Here is a 14972-nt window from a genome sequence, read left to right as displayed (position 1 = left end):
GATATTATAGGTGACACGCATGTTACACCTGCAACTATTGAATTGATTTTAGGTGTAATCCAAGCTCTTAGGGCGGATTTGAAACCCCCAATTACTTTATGCTGTCAAACAACCGGGGGATTTGAAACCCCCTCAAATCCCCTCAAATCCATGGTGCCAAATGACCATAAGTTTTGTTTTTACTCTATATATAACAAGTTTTAGTTGACGTATAACTTTTAATCCTTTAATAACTGTACAACATAAAAAGGGCTTAAAAAAGTTTGGATAACAATGTAGTTAGGCTATATTGGACACTTATTATTTTCAGCCGAAAACCATGAAGTAGTGTAAAAAGTTTATTATTTATAGTAAATCATGTTTTTAGGGAGTTGGAGTTTGAGTCTAAAACTCCATCTTAAGTTTGAGCTTATTATTTAAAAGATTGTAATTTTGTTTTTGTTTTTTGATAATTAATTAATTTATTTTTGAATTTATTAAAAATTACTTCTATTTCATCTCATGGATTTGAAGAATCTTTGTGAGGAGTTCATAGAGCTCCATGAATTCCGAATAATTATTCCCTTACGAAGATGGTGATCAATCTTATCACGTCCCTCCCTGAATCACTGCCTGTGCTTTGGGTTACTTTTATTTTTAGACTCATGTCTCGACATGAGAAGTCTTATTACTCTAGGGTGGAATGGATTTTCCCTACACTGTATAAATTTTAGATTGGCTGAGCTATCGAGGTCAAGATGTAGAGCAATTACAGCCATGGTGAAAATGTGGCAGTGTGTAGATGGGAAGGCTTCAACATCATGATATAGGACATCTGAACCATGGAAAAGATGGGCCCGACTATGTAGATCAGCTATCTTGAAGATCTGCTCAATCCACTCTAGATGGCAAGATCAATCATTCTAGATGGACTGTCAACTGATTTTGATGACATGGCCTATTCAACAAGGAAATTGGTCTAATTTTTGCATCAAATGATCTTTATTCCAGTGGTTCCCATGGCTTGGATGGATCTTTATGATGGCGGTCCATTATTCATTCATGCTAGACAAGGCCATGTAATAGAATTTCATCTCTTCGTCAAGAAATTTTTTGCTTACACCAGAAATAGGCCATTCTACTGTATTAATGAAATAACAAGACAGTTTCTTAAACCCATCCACTTATATCTAATATCATTTCACAAATAGTCAGTGGGCTACCTCTATCTTTTGGTAGTACCACCTAGACAATGAGGTCCGCATGATTTATGGCTTTGATATTTAACCAGTAGCTAACATACACATGCATGCGGGCTTACCAAAGCTTTTATTCCCAAAGGTACCTTATACACGGTCATTTAGGTTACCTGCCACACGTTGAAATTGGGAGAGATTGCACACCGTTCATCATCGGTCCAATTGGTTCCATGATTTCTTCATCCAACGGTCATGATGGTTGGACTTTCGAGTCCCGGTACTTGGTCTAATCCGTTCACCAGCTGGGACCCGCCTGTGGCAATTAAAAGAACGGTTCAAATTTAATGGGACCGACCTGACTTTTGGCATCTATCCAGACAGGACTCCTGCTGAGCAGCTTAGATATTGCAAAATGAGTGTCCCAATTAGATGGTACCATCTCAGCCGTCCGTCCACATTCTGCAGCGAAGAGTAACGAGGTGAGTGTTACACTGCATTAATATGGTATTTCAACGAACCTTAACGTCCCAAAATCACTTTCAATTTACTCCATCCGGCTTTTATGGTGATTACAGATCAACCGTTCAGATTGCCACAGACGTGTACCACGTGTACAGTGGAGACTGGATGATATGTGACGTGAAATCGTGACGTTTCCCACGAGAGCCTTGGTTTTGCCTTATATGAGTGAGTGGGCAACGGCGGCGGCTCCGCTAATCCAATGGCCTAAAGCGAATTAGATCTTAATGTTATCTTTATCATGTTGATTACGAAAATGCTCCCATTAAGGGGGGACAGAAGGAATTAAGGAGCGCGTGCTAGCGAACCTCTTGAATTTAGGGGCGCATACGGTTCGGTTTCGGTCTGGTTACGAGTGAAACCGGAACGGAACCATTCCTATCAGTTGCACGAAAATCAGAACCAGATCTGAACCGTTTGCACCTTATAACTAAATGGGAACTGCACTGTTAAAACCGATTGGATTATACGGTCCTGGGCTTTTTATAATCCACGCCAATTGCATGTTTATATAGAGTCATGCTCCCCTGCGCACCTACGCACGTGTGCACCTTTGCACACGTATCATGGGTGTCTAATCTGAACGGTCCATGTGATGCGGAATCCCATGAAACCTTCTGCAATAAATTTTCACCCTGATCTAAAATTCTGGTGGGCCATAAAAAAGAGAAATACAAATCAAGGGAGGAAACTGTTTTCATTTTTCATGGCCCATCAAACTTTTAGATCAAAGTAAAACTTGGTCCCGGGGGGTTTCACGAGGTGCTGCTTCACATGAACGGTTCAGATTTTGGATCTACATCATGTATGATGGGTTCTCAAAAAAGTTCGTATGTAATACGTACGAACTAGTTTGAAGGACTAATACAGATGGGTTTGTTTGTTATATATATATATATATATATATATATATATATATATATATATATATATATATATATATATATATATATATGATCCATTTGATGAATGATATAGATATTGCATAAGGTGTGCAAAAAGATATTTACGAAACAATTAAAAAGTGCATTATAAACCATAAATCATGAATCAAATAAGCAATTAAAATATATTATAAACTCATAAAATAGCTTCAAGACAAGTCTAATTAATCATGATAATCACGGTCCGGTTCTAGTTTCGGTGCCAAGTTTGGTTCTACCATCCGTTTCATGGTCTGATTTTACATGACCTTAAAGGGTCTAAGTAGAAGAAGATCTCAAAGCTCTGATTTCACAGCAATGACGGCATGAATAGGTGTAAGCTATCTTCGTCATCGGTCCTTCATATCCAATGCACAGCAAATCATACGACTATTCTGCATGTAGATATAACATTCACATGTGTGGTTCCTTAAAAAGTAAATTATCCATGATACTGACTACTAGATGAACGGTCTTGATTGATTTTCACCCCTTCCATGTGTACGGTGAGGAGAGAAGGCTCTACCGTATTATGGAGGTTTGCCGGCCCCACCTTAATTCAGGCTGTGCAGCTATTATATAGGTTATAAAACCGTCACAAGCTTATTCTTCTTCTCTGTCATTTTCTTATTTGGGACGGTCCATTGATCGAGAGGATACTTCCTTGAGAGCGTTGGACCATGTACTAGATTCATAGGCTGTACACGGTTTCCTATAATATATTTTAACACTAACCAGCTAGAGCACTTTGTGAGCATTTTTGTCATTTATGAAAAAGCACATTTAATTATATGGACTTCAGAGAAAACTAACCAAAGATACTGCTATGATAATTAACTTAATTAATTAAATAATTTAATTAATTTAATTTTTTGAAGATAATCAACTATTGAAATATTTTAATATGAGAGTTCTTTAAGTCATTTATATTAAGAACGATCTTATAAACAATTTCGGTGATTAAAATGAACTCAAGATGAGGATGATACAATGCCTCCTTTGACATGAGGGATGATCCTTCAAGCATTTCTAATTTGGGTGGAACCGTCATTCATGTGTATTTCCTGCTTGAAAATTGATTTGCGCACACGTATGCCGATGCACACTCGTGCGACATCCGGGCCTGGTGTAGTTGGCTGCATGTGTACTTTGAATATCGATGGCCAGCGATTTTCTTTCCTAACACGTGTGAATGGATCATCTGGATTTACGGCCCAGACTTAAACACACGAGCCATCATCCTTGTCTCCTTGATGAGCAATGCTATGGAGATCTTGGTAGCACACGGCCAGCGAGGCACACGTGCATGATCTGAACCATTCATCAGGAGGGGCGCAGTGGAAAACTCTGATTCGGAAATTAGGCAAGTTTACCTATCATGCAAGCCACATTTACCAAAGAAATGAACGGCTGTCCATGTTTGGAGTGGATCGTCCCTGGCTTTTTAACCAGTGCTTGTTTGAGTTGGACCCCACCTGAAGGAACGCTGACAGTACTCAACTGGCATGGTATGTAGAAGATCCTCTATAAAAACTACACTGAGATCAGGTGTATAAACCTATTTTCGTTACTCTCCAAAGGCCCAACTTTGGATGGTCATTAATCAGTGGACCGGTTGACGTGTCATGTGTGTAATCCGAGCCATTCAAATAGTGGGACCCACGAGATCGCCTGATGCAAAAACCAGGCCTGTCCACTCGTCAGGTGGACGGCTGACAGTCAAACTCAACCGTTTACGCCATTTTGATGATCTATAGGCATCATGGGGTCGTCAGACGTCCCACAAATGTGACACACCAGTCTTGCAGCAGGCCCACCGTTTGCTGCAGTGGCCACATGCGACGCATCGGCCCACAAGGGGCACTTGCCTAAATCCCATCCGTTAAATTACTTTCTTTCCATTTTAAAATCTTCTTGATTTTATTTTATTTTTTCTTTTTATTCATGTGAAGGTTCGTGGATACTCCCGGTATTTGGACAAAAGAGCAGGTGGAAGCATGGAAGCCCATCGTGGATGCTGTTCATGGGAAGGGAGGGATATTCTTTTGCCAGCTTTGGCACGTGGGAAGGGTGTCTAATTATGGTATTACACGTTCCAAATCATCTTTTATTTACTACGCTGCACATGCTCATCCAACGTGCGTGGTCGTGGGACACACGTGTAGAGACGGTCATATGATCGAGATCAATCATCTTATGGGCCCTATTGTGGAGAGGCCAGCCCGTTGAATGCATAACACAAACTATTAATCAATACTTTCAGATGAATGCCGGATGAATGCCGGATGTTGAAAAGAACATTTTTAATGGTCAGGATCATTTTCAGCATGATTACTTAATCCAAGCCGATGGCTGCCCGAAGATGGATAGCTGCTATCATCCATCCATATTTGCATGGATCCCATGGAGTGATGGATGCTGGATGAGATCCAATAGCCAAAAAAAAAAGAGTCACATTTGCACGTACACTCACGTGGCAGGGTAATGCGCCAATCGAGACCGCCCCTCTAGTGGGCCCAATAATAGACAGCTCAAGTGCTGCAGAAAGATGGCCGAGTAGATTTATCAGCTGGGCGTGTACACTTTCCTGACGCGGGCAAAAGATATAGGCGGGGCCCATTTTATTGATCCGGACCGTTGATCAGATGGCTCCTCAGCACAGAGTTCCGGATGCCAAGCATCTTCCTGATTAGATGATCCTAACCCCACATCAACGGTTCATAAATCGAACGACTAAAACAATTACAACACAAATCCAAATTTTTTTTTTTTTCTTATAAACATAATTTCATGCTTGCATAGGCTTTCAACCCAATGGTCAAGATCCAATTTCATGTACGGACAAGCCGGTGACACCTCAGCGTCCACCCATCGGGGGCCAAGGAACCAGATTTGCCTCTCCCACGGCAGTTCAAGACTGACGACATCCTCGGAAAAGCTGGTAAGACTTCTGTTTGTTGGTGGGCCACGAGCTTTTAAGAAAATATACGCAGCAACGGCCCACATTCTACTGGAAAAAGGTCAGATATGGATGGCTAGGATCTTATCGTTCAGGGAAATTTTTCCACATGTTCTCAGCTGGTAGGATCGAGGGATCCAAGCCATCCATTCTGTGGGTCCGATCATGTAGATTCCCTGTCACAAAACTCAAGCCGGTCAACCACCGGGAGGGCACAATGCACGAATCAAAGGGGCGTCTAAACCGTAGCCTTTTTTAGGCCGTCTGTTTCTTGCATACTTTGTGACCAATCTGATAACTGGGGTGGCTTGATTTTTAGTCCTGATATATTGATCGTGGAAACCCACTTGATGGACGGCTTAGATGTTTAAAAAATGTGTTATTTTCGCCCACTTTGGACCGGGCATAAAGTTTCAGCCTTTTTTATTAACCGACCGGGCCTATGTTGTATCTAAGAGCCCATCGGCCCGCCTAGCTGGCCCGTTTACGTGTCAATGCCATTTTTGCCATATCATGCATGATATACACACCTATGAACGGCCCAGATCTTTCGTGAAAGTGGGTGACTGGGCCAGGCTCAGGATGTCGATAATCAACGTGGCCTTACTCAGGCCTGTTTGTTTCGGCCCGATTTTAATATGCGGGCGGGGCTTGGGCAAACTTAGAGAAGCCCGGCCCGCAGGTTGACGGTCTACCTGAGAATTGAGTATTGGGCCTAACTTCTTTGAAACTTGGTTGTTAAAGCTTTTTTCCTTTTTACACAGACACTCAACCAAAAATGCTTGGCATTTACATGGTCGAATCGCTGAACAAGTATGGAATTGCGTATTGCCATTTGATCGAGCCGAGAATGGTTTTGGTAGAAGAGAAGCTTGTAATTCCTCACAGCCTTCAATCCATGAGAAATGCTTTTAAGGGGACTTTCATTGTTTCTGGGGGATACGATAAAGATGAAGGGAACAAAGCTGTTGCAGAGAATTACACCGATCTGGTCAGGTTTGGCCGCATGTTCTTAGCTAATCTCGATCTTCCTAGGAGGTTCGAACTCGGTGCACCACTTAATAAGCAGGACAAAATCACTTTCTATTCATCCGATCCGGTTGTTGGGTATACTGACTACTCATTTCTTGATTGATGTCCAAGATGGATCGAGTTCATAGTAAGTATGATAAAATTTTGAGAAGATTTATGAATTCTCTGTAAGATTATCTGGATGCGGAAATCCTAGAGATCTGCAGTGCATAGGACATGGAGATCAAGGGTTCGGATGGCTTACCTAAGCGGGACGCCATTGCTGAGAATAAGAATACCAGAATTCCTGTAGAGCTTAGGAACTTCCTCTTGTTCGCATCATTTCTGCAATTCAAAAGATGGGACTCGAATTTACCGTAGTGTAGGATCGGGGACCCAGCTCTCTTATATAGAGACTGTGGAGGGGGAGTTTGAAACCCATCAAAACTCCCTCTCCCACGCTCCACATTGTTGTGTCCTAGTTCGACTCAAATTACTGTCTGCATAAACAGTTACAACATTCCATCCCTAATACGCACTGCTGCGCAATCAGAGTTGCGCAGCGAATCACCTGAAGTGGGGCCCACTGGTCTACTCAATCATCCAGTCCAACTGAATGACAATCCAGACCGTTGATCAGTAAGGCCCACTAGATAGGGTTTTTACATTCTCCCACTTGGGCCTCATTGAGCAACGTCAATGATAGTCATATAGAATAATTTTAAAAACAAGTTTTGATCTTTTAAGAAAATATCCAAATGTTTAACCAATGAAGCAGTTGAACAGTATGAGTAATGCTATTCAATCTGGTTCATCAAGACAGTCAGTATCGAAATGCGGTAGTCATCACATCATTTAATTTAGGCGAAATGAGTCTAAGCGTGATCACAAATACTTTCAATTTTAACGACATAGATCAGGAACTAGGCAATGTGGTATCAGGATTATACACTTTAGTGTGATAATATGTGTCTATCCTTAAGAGGTCCCGAAGCTTTTACTTGTCTCCAACGAGGCATGACTGGAGTTTTACTTATTCAAAATTTGTGCACATATATAAAGAAATAGAAATAAAGCTTTATATCAAAATCATCCAAACAAACTGTATAAAATGTGTATAAAACGAGTTCTCTAAGTGTCTATGAAAATCAAAGTACGTTCAACTCCCACTAACTGAATACATCTATAGGATCAATGACTCCCATGGATGTTACATGTTCCTGAAATGACATGATAGGGAGCTCTTTAGTGAGCGGATTTGCAATCATCTACTTAGTGCTGATGAATTTCACAGACACTTGATGATTTTGAATCCTTTCCTTTACAATAAGATACTTGATGTCGATATGCCTCGACCTTGACGAATGCTTGTTGTTGCTAGAGAAGGAAATAACAGCCGAATTATCGCAAAATATTTTCAATGGTTTCAGGTTATGCTCTAGCACCTGTAAACTTGAGAAGAAACTCTGTAAGCATAGTGCCTGATTAGATGCCTCATGGCAGACAATAAATTCAGCTTCCATAGTGGATGTGGCTGTGGTAAATTATTTCACACTTTTTCACGACACAACTCCTTCCACCATCATGAAGATGTATCCTAAAGTGGACTTCTTAGTATCAACGCAGCCTGCGAAGTCTGCATCTGAATATCCGATCAACTCCAATTGATCAGATCTTCTGCATGTGATTCCAAAGTCTTTCGTTATTTGAAGATGCCGTAATACTTTCTTTGCAGCTATCCAATGTTGCATTCCTGTATTAGATAGATATCTTCCCAACATTCCAATAACAAAGGCAATACCCAGTCGCATACAGACTTGAGCAGACGTGATGTTCCTCACTACTGATGCATACGAAATTTTTTTTATTTGATTATTTTTCAAATAATTCTTTGGACACTAAAATAGACCAAATTTGTTGCCCTTCACAATGACGACTTTCCTGAAGCACAATTTTGCATGCCATACCTTTCGAGTACCCTAGTAATATAGGCTCTCTGTGATAAGCTAAGCAGTCCAAGTGTTCTATCACGGCGAATCTTAATGCCAATGACATAAGAAGCTTCACCAAGATCTTTCATTTCAAATATTTGAGATAAGATTTTTTTGGTGTCGCTCAACATCCTGATATCACTGCTAGCCAACAGAATGTCATCAACATACAAAATCATCATAACGAACTTACTCCCACTGATTTTAATGTAGATACAAAATCACCACTTCCCTGAGCTTATAAAAGGAGAATGCGATGAAGAGTTCCAGGTCTCATTATAAACACAATCTATTTATTTTATTTACCCTTACATTTATTTTAGCATAGCCTAATCTAACCTTACTATTAGTATAAAGCACTATGTCCAACACCATCGCTATAATACTATAGGAATAACATAATCATCAACAACCTCTTATACTTGTATCGCAAACAAATGAATTCTTACTTAAAAGATCAAACCTTTTGGTTACATCCTATTGACCGTCCACATGGATCGTCTGTTCATGTAACATATTAGGTATTTATCTCTTTTATGTTTCTCTATTTATTTTCACTCTGTCAATTGTAACAACCATCTTTTATAAATCAATAAAATCAAAATTATTTCAACATTCTTTTATTTAATTTGCTCACCTTCATTCTTTTGAGAAATACATAAGTTACAATTATTAGAAAAACAAAAGCCTTGAATAAGTGAAAAAAAGAATATATCAAGAAGAAGAAAACCTTACCCTTCTCGAAATTGTTAATTGCTGTTACAATCAGTGATTATGAGGACAGCTGGATTTCTGGGTATGGATCAATCTATCATCGTGCACGGCATGGGGTTTCAAACAGATAAGATTTGAGTAAACACTAGGATACTCATACTTTTTAATTGTACATTCAAATGGAATATAGGCCCTTATTCATATATTTGTCTAATTTTCACCACGGTCATTCCATCATAACCACCACTATATGGACGGTATTGATTTATCATATCCACTGCCATGTGTACAGTGGAAGGCAGGTGGCACGGAAGCTCGGTGGGGAAGAATCCATTGAATTATTCCTAAAAAATAGATGGAGGCTGGGGTAACAACTCAGTAGGCAAAGCCCTAATTGTGGGGCGCACCTTGATGCATGTGTTGTATATCCACGCTGTCCATCCGTTTTTCCAGATCATTTTAGGGTATCATCCTCAAAATGAGGACATAAAAAATCTTAGGTGGACCACACCACTTGAAAACAGTGGTGATTAACCATTAAAAATTTCCTAGGCCCTGCTGTAATGTTTTTTTGCCATCCAACCGGTTGATAAGGTCAAACGTACATGGGATGAAGGAAAAACACACGTAGTAGCTTGATCCAAATCTTGTGTCCCCTGAGAAGTTTTAATGATGGGAATTCAATCCCTAGTGTGTCGTCCCCCTGAGATTTGGATTTAATTCATTTTTAGAACTATTCTCTAAAATGATATGGAAAAACGGATGGACGGCATAGATACACAACACATGCATCGGGGGCAATTGGGGGTTGCGGATTTCCTGCCAAAGCCTTTAGCAGCAAGTTCGTGCGCTGGGATGCCAGATGGGGCCCACCATGATGTTTGTTAAAACTCTACCCCGTCCATCCGTTTTTCAAGGTCCCAAAGATAAGGTGGATCCAAAACTCAATCGGGCCATACGAGAGGGAAAACTTGGAAAAGAGTTTCCCACCGTTGAAACCTTCCCGGGCCACATTAATGTTTAAGTGCCATCCAAACCGTTTATGATGTCATTACCACTGGGATGAAGTGAAAACACGAAAAAGTTATCCTGATACATAACTTTTGTGGCCATAAAAATATTTCAATGGTGGTCGCTTAATCGCCACTGTTTCCTCTCTTGCGGGTAACTTGAGTTTTGAATCTACCTCAATTTCAGTCGCATGTTCTAAAAGGATCTTGAAAGACGGATGGGCGGAGTGGATTTCTCACAAACATCACGGTGGGCCCAACTAGCATCCAAGCGCGTAAACTCACTGCGAAAGGCTTTTTGTTGGAAATCCGCTTCCCAATCGGGGTGGACGCGGATTGGATACTGATAGGTTGAGCAGCGAGACTCGCTACTCAAGTGACGTCACCAAGTTCCGTGGGCCCCACCATGATGTATGTGTTGTATCCACACTGTCCATACATTTGGAGAGATCATTTTATGCCGTGGTCCAAAGAACTAGGGAAATCCAAGGCTAGAGTGGATCCCACCAGAGAAAACAGTGGTGAGAGTGACACCCACCGTTGAAACCTTCCGAATGCCCACCATAATGTTTAATTGAGATTTATCCTGTTCATGTATTAAAGCAGACATGAAAGAAGGGGAAACACAAATATTAGCTTGATCGAAAACTTTTGCAGTCCTTAAAACTTTTTAATGGTGGGCGTCACTTTCCTCACTGTTCTCTATGGGGGTCCTCTTGAGCTTTTGATCTTATTCATTCTTTGGATCATGCCTTTATATGATCTCTCCAAATGGATGGGTAATGTAGATACAAAACATACATTATGGTGTGGCCCATAGAACTTTGTGACGTCACTTCAGAAGCGAGTCTAGCTACTCAACCTGTCAGTAGCTAATCCGTGTCCAATCAGGATGCCCAGACGGTTGAAGCAGATTGGCGGGTGTACCACACACCACCGACTTGGCTGATGTGTTGAAGTCACTAAGTTCTGTATCCCATCACGAGGTATGTGAAAGATCAAGCTCAAGCTCGGCTCGAACTAAGCTCAAGTTGGCCCGAGCAGCTGACCAAGTCGAGCCAAGCTGCCAGTTAATATCAAGGACCAAGCCGAATCGAGTTCTAGCTGAGGTAGACTGTTGGCTGAGCTGGGCCAAGCTCGACTTAATTCAGCTAATGTACAACTCTACTTCTGCCAAATACCACTGTACGCTAGCTATGGAGGTAATGGGATACGTGGAGCCTTTGTGATGAATTCACAACAAGCAATCGGTCAATCAATTGCAGGTCTCAAATACACTCATGCATAGAAATCAGCCCAAGCATAAACTCATGTGAGCCACATGATAGAATGCAAGTCAAGAGGGGACTTTCACCCTTTATTCTCGTGGAGGCCATGCGTTTTTGTCTCGACCCTTTATGCCACTCAAAAATCACACTACAGAAAATTGCTCTTTTACCGACGACATAATTCGTCGATATTCTATATTTTTTCGTCGGTAATGATTATTACTGACGAAATATGTTATCGGAAAGATCGTTGCGATAAGACCGTGGTTAAAGGCTTTTTTCGACGAAATTTTACTTCGTCCGCAATAGTAAAACAAATACCGACGAAAAAAAATTGTCGGCAAAACATGTTACTTTTGGTTGGAAAAAATAATATATTTCGTTGGTAAACACAGCTTATACCGACGAAATATTTCATCGGTAAAACTGTGAATTAAACTTTTACCTATGAAATATTTAGTCGGTATAAACTGTGGATTAAACTTTTACCTATAAAATATTTTGTCGGTATAAACTGTGGATAAACTTTTACCTACGAAATATTTAGTCGGTATAAACTGTGGATTAAACTTTTACCTACAAAATATTTCGTCGGTATAAATTGTTGATAAACTTTTACCTACAAAATATTTCGTCGGTATAAACTGTGGATTAAACTTTTTACCTACGAAATATTTCGTCGGTATAAACTGTGGATTAAACTTTTACCTACGAAATATTTCGTCGTTATAAACTGTGGATTAAACTTTTACCGATGAAATATTTTGTAGGTATAAACTGTTACCGACGAAATATTTCATATACAGATCGTCGGTATAAATTTTCGTATTAATTTCTACCTACGAAATATTTCGTCGGTATACGTTTTCGACTTACTATTACCAATGAAATATTTTTTCGGTAATAGTTTTTTTCTTTTCAAAATTCAGGAAAAAATTCCTGATATACACCTATTACAATATATTTTCATCATATTCACATCCATATCCATCCAAACACAAACTACATCCATCCATACACAAACAATCTTATCCACATCACATTCATCCAAGTATAATTACATATAAGTTTAACATTCGTATATAAAATAAATCATAAATAAAATAAAAATAATCACGAAGATGAAGGTGGAGGTGGTGGGGCATCAAATGAAGGTGGAGGTGGTGAGGCATCGGTAGCTAAGCGTGCAACGAGAGCCTGAAACATCTTTTGCATCCGTCACTCATGCTTCACCCACATCTCCTCGATCTTCCTCTCCTGCTCCTCCCATCGCTTCTCGTCCTCCTCCCTCCTCTCCAGCTACTCTCTAATCTCATCGACGACGACCCGTAACTCCTGAACCTCTCTCTCTGCGATATCAGGTCGGTGTAGGGCGCTCTCGCCAGCGACGGATCGACTGGAGGCAGGTCTAGTGGGTGTCATGAGCTTGGCACCATGGCCAAGCCCACGCATATATCCAGAACGGGTGCCAAACACCTCGCTCAGGATATCTGGCTCACTCCGCTGACTATCATTGAGAGCGAGCTGACTGCGTATGGTGTCCATTGCTACATGTAATGAAAACATATGAATTTTCATAACGAATGACCTTATTATAATTCAATGCAATTAAATTTTACAATATAAGGATTTTTACCCAATTCTCGCTGGCTCTAGGATAAACCCAAGATCCTGTCGCTTGCCGACAGTGAGTCCCTCTGTAGAGGTCTATTGGTCCAGGCTCCTGGCCGGTGATGGAATCTCGCTGCGTAATTGAAAGGACAATAGAGTTAATATAATGACTTTGAATATATCAACTTAATAATCACCAGAAATTTCTTACCATGTCATGACGATGTCGTACAAATGACTTTAACTAGCTACGTGGTTCACTTCTAACTTTCCCCTGTTCGCAACATTTATTCTGCTCATCATCTGAACACATTATTCATAATATATTATTATTAATTGTGAATTTAATTTTTACCTTAAGATATCGTAAATATATAAATATTACCTGAAAAGCCTTAGACTAAAATCTCTCATAGAGTATCCACCAGTTGTCTATAGTCACTTGCGGCGGCGCGGACAGTCCAGCCTCCTCATGGGTCCTGCATCGCTTGTACCGCTGGTGTAACTCCTCGCGGTACTCCTTGAACCGCTCCCTGACTAGAGCTGGGTAATCCTGACCCGATTCGGTGGATCCGACCCGATCCGACCAGATCCGACCCGATCTGAACCGATCTGACGGCCTGGATCGGTGTGAATCGAGTAGGTTATGATAGATCCGAAAGCTTTTCGGGTTGAGTTCGGATTCATGCCTACCTGGACCGGTCCGATCCGATTGGATCCGAACCTACCCGATCCGGATGTATGTGTTTCGTTCATTCCGTTCATTCATTTTTAAAGTTCATGTTATTGCTTGGTACTAAAAATGAGAGGAATATAGATCTCAGGTGGACCACACCACATGAAAACAATAGCGGTTGGATATCCACCATTAAAATCCTCCTAAGGCCTACTATACTGTTTATTTGACATCTAAGGCCTACTATACTGTTTATTTGACATCCAATCCGTTGATTAGGTCATATAGTCCCAGATGAAGAGAAAAAACAAAGATCAGCTTGATCCAAAACTTTTATGGCCCTCAAAATGTTTTTAATGGTCGACTCTCATTCAATACTGTTTCCTGTAATGTGGTCCACTTGAGAATTGGATATACCTCATTTTTAAACTCATATTGTAAAATGATCTGTAAAAATATATGGACGGCATGGATGAAACACAAACAACATGGTGGGGCCCACATAGCACCGACTATGTCTGGGGGAGTAGTCAGTCCATTTCCCTCTCCGTACGCCCACATGATGTCTATCTGACATCCACGCCAGTCTCCAAATGCTATATAGGTATGTGTTGTGAGAAGACGAGCACTGACGCTCCTCGAGCTCCGAGTTGTACGAACAGTTCAAAGGATATCAAAGTTACATGGCCCACCGTGATGTATTTATTATATCTACACCGTTCATATATTTTTAGATATCATTATAGAGCATTATCCAAAAAATAAATAATATCCAAAGATCATTTGGACCACACCACAAATAGTAGCAGAGAATGATTTTCACCATTAAACAATTCGTGTGGTCCCCACGATAGTTAGATCTGTCTTATTTTTTGTCTCAAGCCTTAAGACGAGCTCGTCAAATGGATGGATGGTTTGTATATAACACATACCCTATTATCAGCAAGTACATGCTTATATACAGCAAGTGATGTGCTTATAACACTGAACTTATATACAACTGATGTGCTTGTGTGAAAAGGACGGCACTGCACTTGCGTGTAGTGCACGTCAACATTGTAATACATTTGGGGAAAGCATAGATACAATTTTTTCAGAGTTATGTAGGGCCC

At 40.5% G+C, this 14972-nt stretch overlaps 1 protein-coding gene across 1 annotated transcript; it reads left to right on the top strand.

The window, feature by feature from the left end:
- Positions 1-1607: 1607 nt before the first annotated feature.
- LOC131244086 (putative 12-oxophytodienoate reductase 11) lies at positions 1608-6714 on the top strand. Its single transcript, XM_058243745.1, has 3 exons — positions 1608-1657; positions 4573-4703; positions 6344-6714. The coding sequence occupies exons 1-3, from the start codon at positions 1608-1610 to the stop codon at positions 6712-6714; spliced, it is 552 nt and encodes a 183-aa protein (XP_058099728.1).
- The last annotated feature ends 8258 nt before the right edge of the window (positions 6715-14972 follow it).

Source organism: Magnolia sinica, chromosome 4 (genome assembly GCF_029962835.1).
Source record: "Magnolia sinica isolate HGM2019 chromosome 4, MsV1, whole genome shotgun sequence".
NCBI lineage: Eukaryota > Viridiplantae > Streptophyta > Magnoliopsida > Magnoliales > Magnoliaceae > Magnolia > Magnolia sinica.
Note: the sequence above shows the minus strand (reverse complement) of the source record. Positions and strands in the feature narration are given on the sequence as shown.